This window comes from Poecilia formosa, unplaced genomic scaffold, assembly GCF_000485575.1.
Source record: "Poecilia formosa unplaced genomic scaffold, Poecilia_formosa-5.1.2 Scaffold377, whole genome shotgun sequence".
NCBI classification, from domain to species: Eukaryota; Metazoa; Chordata; class Actinopteri; order Cyprinodontiformes; family Poeciliidae; genus Poecilia; species Poecilia formosa.
Window position 1 is genome coordinate 1 of NW_006800316.1, and position 6,424 is coordinate 6,424.

The following is a 6,424-nucleotide window of genomic DNA, read 5'->3' on the forward strand; positions in this document are numbered from 1 at the left end:
AGAGTTCGATTTATTTGTAAATTACGTGTTCACACCTCAACAAAAGACCTGGACTTTGTAGGCAGACGGATTAAAAGCAGATTAACAGGACTGGAGGGAACGCCCTCACAGAGGCTACTGAGGAACACAAAGTCCTGGAGAAACTGGTTCTGAAAGATGTACAGTATTTGTTGCTTATTGTAGTCAAAATGACTGACCTACATGCTCTGATGTATCTGATACTGGTTGCTAAATTCTGCCCCTCCAGGAGGATCCACCAACCTGCCACCATGTTTGAATGTCACTAAAATTATAATTTAAATAAGGTGAAATCCAATTAAACAAATTTAACCAAATATATAAACATAGCACAACTTTTATCTTTGAAATAAATTTAACAAAAATAATCTCATTCCATGCATTAGTAAAACTGTTTAGCTTCTGATTGAATTTCTTTTATTAAGTAGTTATGTATAACTGTGTAACTTCTAAATATGTTTGAGTTATATCTCTTCCTCTTGTTTCTGGTGTCCTGATGGGCTCAGCTCAGACTGTTCTGTGTGACAGGAAACGTTTTGATCAGAAACAGGAAGCTGGACGACCACAGAGCTGCTAGTCTGTTCAGCAGAACAACCACAGACTGCAGACAGAGACGGACCAACATGGCGGCTTGGTTCTGGTCCTACTGACAGTCACCATGGCAACAGATCGCCTCATTCATTCAGGGTCTGGAGATCCAACAACAAACTGACTGAATAAAAGCAGCAAAATCAGAAACATGCAGGAAGTTATAAGATCAGGATTAATAAGGACTGAAGAGGAAAGTTTACTGTGGATGTTTCAGACCTCAGAAACATCATCATCATCATCATCATCCTCACCTTTGGTCCTCTGCTGATGAAGCTGAGTTATCTGGACGTCGCTGTATGTGACATCATTTCCTTTATCAGCTGGAAGAAACAGAGATTACCCACAATTCACTGCTTCAGGAAATGGCTCAGTTTTATGAGGAAATAAATCAGAGTGATGGAGAAATATCTTTTTTTGAATGCTGTACTGATTTACAAATTGTGCTGAAAACTATTTCTAAATCAAGAACTTTGATAACCTTTTAACTTGCGACGATGTCTCTTCACCAGTAGAACCATTAACACCAGTAAAACCAAGAGACATAAAGATCCAATAGAAAACAAGATGGAAGGAAGAGAAGAGACGGCAGGAGGACGAGGAGGAGTGGTTGGAAGGGTAGATGTGGTGGTGGAGGTGGTTGTGGGTTTTTCTGAAAAAGAGATATTTATAAAATTATTTCCTATTAATCATGGATCTGACTTAGAATCTTCTTCCTAAGTCATGAAGATCAGCAGTTCTGACCTTCCACAGAGATCCAGATGGATGGAGACTCTCCCTGACCGCTGATGTTACATTTATAGAGGCCTTCATCAGATCTCCTCACTGGNAAAAACGCTTTAATGTCGAGTTTCCGCCCTGAAATTGAGGGCTGGATTAAAAAACACCTGGTTGAATATGATGCTGCCTCAGTCCCACAGCTGATGACGTGGGCACGTCATGCAGAAAAAGTAGTTAAAAAGCCAAAAACAAGTTCAGATGTTTTTCATCTGAAGGGTTTAGAAGAATTAGAAACCTCTGCCTTTTTCCATGGCCCCCCAAGAGGCCGGGGGAGAAACAGAGGCAGAAGAGGTCACCTTAGGCAGCGACCCCTAAGTCACAAACCAAAGGACAAAGATGTCTGCTGGCACTGTGGCGAGCCAAACCACTGGGCAAAGAACTGCCAATTAAAGAAATCAGAGGACTGGAGAAGTGGCAGAGGGGAGACAAAACAAAAGCCTAACTCCTCAGCATGACTAGACTCTGCCACACCCCAACAAAACACACCACCAGACCAAATTGATGAAATGGTGGATATATGTGCAGCATGGGATATGTTAAATGCATTAAAAGAAAAACCTTACATCACACTGATTGTTTGTGGGGAAGAAGTTGAATTTTTATGTGACACCGGTGCATGCAAAACAGTTCTAAAAACTAAAATAGAAGGTGTAAACCCTACAAAGGGTCCATTTGGGTGAAATCTGCCGATGGACAAACACATAGAGAAAATATGTCAAAAAATACATCTTTTAAAGATCCTGAAACAGGAATTAAAGCAAAAGCTTCTGTTGTAATGTCACTTAAATGTCCAACAAACCTGTTAGGTAGAGACCTAATGACAAAATTAGGGATAGCAGTAGTCCCTGTACAAGATGGCATGAGGGCTGTCAGACTAAAACACTCTGATCTGTACACAGTTCACAAGGATGAAAAAATCTATTGTTCTTATGATCTAAAGCCAGCTGACAATCCTCTTGTCCCAGAAAAGCTTCTTAGAGAAGCTCGAGGACAGCTGGACTCACCTGAAACAGAAATGAACTACAATCAGTTGCATCTAACAATGAACATCCTAAATGATCCTCAGGATGATTATGTGCAAAAGTTTTTAGAAACAAATCCTGTGACTGAAATGTTCACAGACCGAAGGTCATATGCAGCTGTGACTGTGCTCCTTCCGACTAGTCAAACAGAGCTGTATACATGCAGGACAACGCACCACAGGCCGAAAAAAGGATGTGGATAACTAAGGGTGCGAAAATTAATGATGAGAACATTTTTGAAGTTCATGACAAACCAGTTCTTCCAAAATCTTTATTTAAAGCAGCAGCAATTGTGACACATGGGCGCTGCCATGTGTCAACAGGGGGGATGGAAACCATAATACAGCAACATTTCACAACATATGGTTTAAATTCTTACCTGAAAAATTTTTTGTACTGCATGTCCAGTCTGTGTGAAATACAATCCTCAGGAAAACATAAGGCCAAAACAAGGCAGGTTCCCAAAACCCTCTTATCCATTTCAAACCATGCATGTGGACTTTATTGAACTCACACAAAGTGGACCATATAAATATTGTTTGGTGATGATTGATGTTTTTTCTAAATGGGTTGAAATAGTTCCAGCAAAACATGCAGATGCTTTAACAGTAGCTAAGGCTATTTGTAAAACTATTATCCCAACACACGGTATTCCACAGAATGTTTATAGCGACAATGGACCGCATTTTGTAAATCAAGTGATACAAAACATGGCTACACACTTGGGAATGACATTGAAAAACCACTGTGCCTATCATCCACAGAGTGCAGGTCTGGTGGAAAGAACAAATGGTACTGTGAAAAGCAGATTAAGGAAATGCATGGCAGACACTAGCCGGCCCTGGCCAGAATGCTTAGATTTGTTGAAGCTCTATATGAGAATCACCCCGACAGCTGATGGTCTAGCACCTTTTGAAATAATTCATGGGAGAGCTTACAGATTGCCTCTGTTTGCTCCAGACTTACAGAAAGCTGATGAAGAACAGACATTAGCAGATTGTATGATCAGGACTCTTAAACTGAAGGAAGTGTCCAGTGCAAATTTACTGCCTTCTGATTCTCTTCCCTCGCAGGAGGCCACTCTCATCGAGCAAGGTGACTGGGTCTACATAAAGGTCATCAAACGAAAGAAATGGACTCTGCTGTCTTCCTTACCTATCCTCCCTCTTTTTACTTGATAATAAAAGACAAGCTATAACCAAAGGTCTTCAGACGCTCAGTGAACGGCTCAGAGGAGCAGTTTGCTGAGATTTCTCCTTTTGCAAAAGCTTGGTCATAAAATTCATATACGTTGTCTGTGGTTCTTTTAATGAAGGTTCAAGGAAAATACCCATCAATTACCACCACCTGGTATGAATGGTGGTTTAGCCTTTCAGCTGTACTGCAGCGCAGCAGGAGGAAAATCCAGCAGGACAGTGGTATCGGTTTGGAGCATCAGCTTCAGGTGGTCAGTTTGCAGAGGCATTACAGAGGCTGGTATGAAGACAGGGATACTCATCAGATGGGCCAGAGTCAGCCAGGTCATTTTAGGATGCAAAGATGAGGCAACATATAACCATCTGNTCACAGGGAGGACAGGACTCTGCAGGATCACTGATCCACCTCAACACAGAGACAAACTACAGCATTTCATCCATTTCCACACAGCAACACTAACTCCACAGTCTGATCTTACCAGAGACAGAGAGCTGGATGCTGCTGCTGCTGCTGCTGGAGGATCCAGACATGGACTCACACCAGTACAGGCCAGAGTCATGTTCTCTGATGCTGCTGGTTTTACAGGTAGATCCATCTTTCCTCCCCCATCCATCTCCACATCGCTTCCTGGTTCCTCTGGTTGTGTTTCTCCTCACAGTTCCTCCATCAGAGCTGTTTCCATCCTCACAGATCAGAGTCACTGATTCTCCTTCAAAGAACTGAGATCTGCTGGGACTCACAGTCAGAGCAGCTGGAGAGACTGAAATAAAATCACTGATTCAGATGATGAACATGTCTTTGCACAAATAGGTACATTAATAAATCTCCACAAATAGCACATATTTAGTTTTCTTTTTAGAATTTATCTTTTGCAAATATATAAACTTTCAAACTTTATAATCTGCCTCTTAGAAATAAGGAAGTATAAACTTTACTAACCTTGGTTTAATCTGCAGCCCAGCAGGAAACTCAGACCTACAGAAAAAAGACATTTAAACTGGTTTAGTCAAAGTTCAGTGATGATATAAAACTGATGAAGCAGACGACCAGCAGGCCTCCAGGATATAATTCCAACTTTTTGCTATTTTAATAGTTTTCTAAGTCGGGATAAGGTGTTTAGTTTACATACTAAGGTGATCTATCTTTAGATTTAGATTTTAAACTTAATGATCTTATTTCAGTCTAACTTGTTTCATCATCAATAATCAGACAGTATCAATAATTAAATCAATCAGCAGATATGAACTTACAGAGCAGCAGAATCTGACTTGTTTCCTTCATGGTTTCTCTCGTTCATTTGACGTATTTCATGTCTGACTAGAGAGTAAAGAGAGAGAGAGAGAGAGACCGCCCTCTTCCTTAACGCAGCTCTGCTGCTCTCTCTCTTCAATATGGAGCCGAGACTCCTGAGGACAGCAGGCAGTCCCTCATCATTGTCACATGAACTATGAAATAAATCCATAATTATAAACCTATTAGTTTTACATAAACTACACAGCTTTAAAAAATGTAAAGTTTGAAAACTAACAAGGTTACAACTTCACTTTCTGGCTGGGGCCTTTCTGTACAGGGTTTACAAAATTTGTTAGCACAGCGTACTGTCTATTAAATATCTATGAAAATAAGTTGGGTAGTTTGATCATTTTAACCTGACTAAGTTGTCAACCATCTAACTTCTCCTTTCTTCTTCTTTGTTTTTTTCTGTTTCTGGAGGATTTGCAAATAACTTATTGATGTATTACCACCACCTGGTATGAATGGTGGTTTACCCTTTCAGCTGTACTGCAGCGCAGCAGGAGGAAAATCCAGCAGGACAGTGGTATCGGTTTGGAGCATCAGCTTCAGGTGGTCAGTTTGCAGAGGCATTACAGAGGCTGGGATGAAGACAGGGATACTCACCAGGTGGGCCAGAGTCAGCCAGGTCATTTTAGGATGCAAAGATGAGGCAACATATAACCATCTGATAAACCCTGGGACTGGAGAATCTGCTGGAATATGTGGAAGGACAGAAATAAACCTTCTCATACTTCAGTCATAACACTGTGCACCTGGTCACCAAGGTGGGATGTGCTGTTCAGCAGAACTGCTGAGTGGAACCACATAGTGGCTCATGTTCAGCAAATAGCCAGAGCTTGCAATATTCAAGACTTGGCATTATTTTTTCAAAGAAACATTTAGTTATTTTGTTCAATCCAGCTTGTGTTAGCTAAATGATGATTAGTTCATCTTTGCTAGTATATCATGTCAAGATACAGTTAACAAGTATACTAACATTGGTGTTAGTTACATGGCATCCCAGTTACTTAACTCTAGAAAAACCATATTGTTGTGAAATTCTGTGCAGAAGTTATGCTCACTGTTGCCTTCCACATATTTAAATAAAGCTTTATTGTGACAACAGAAAGGGCAAAGAGTCACAGAGGAGACATTAGAGCAGAGGCAGCAGCAGGATGATGCAGAGAAATCCTCAGGTAAGGAGAGATTAGAACTCACTGAGAAAAACATATTTACTGCACATCAAGTGTTGCAGAAGTCTGAAAATCATTCAGGTATTCAGGCCAGGAGTGTGGCAGAAGAGAAAATCATGTAGGATCAATTCATCATGATGAACTGAACTGTTTTTCTATTGAGAAACAGTTCAATTCAATTTGCTTAAATAGCGATAAATCATAACAAATATCATCTAGAGACAGTCACTTTACCAAAGAAAATAATTTCAACTCAGTCATGCATGTATTCCAATGGAGTATATGCCACGAGAGGTGGTGACGTATTTCCGTTTGAATTTATTCCACATTGGTTGGTTCAGGGTCCTGTTG

General features: G+C 40.5%; 1 protein-coding gene across 1 annotated transcript; it reads right to left on the reverse strand.

Annotated features, from left to right (window-relative positions):
* Positions 1 to 772: 772 nt before the first annotated feature.
* Positions 773 to 5,027, reverse strand: LOC103154217 (uncharacterized). The gene is made up of 7 exons (XM_016662536.1): positions 4,856 to 5,027; positions 4,545 to 4,580; positions 4,084 to 4,356; positions 3,903 to 4,010; positions 1,351 to 1,464; positions 1,088 to 1,258; positions 773 to 929 (listed from the first exon to the last, which is right to left on the reverse strand). The coding sequence occupies exons 1-7, from the start codon at positions 4,884 to 4,886 to the stop codon at positions 820 to 822; spliced, it is 843 nt and encodes a 280-aa protein (XP_016518022.1). The 5' UTR covers positions 4,887 to 5,027; the 3' UTR covers positions 773 to 819.
* Between the last annotated feature and the right edge of the window lie 1,397 nt (positions 5,028 to 6,424).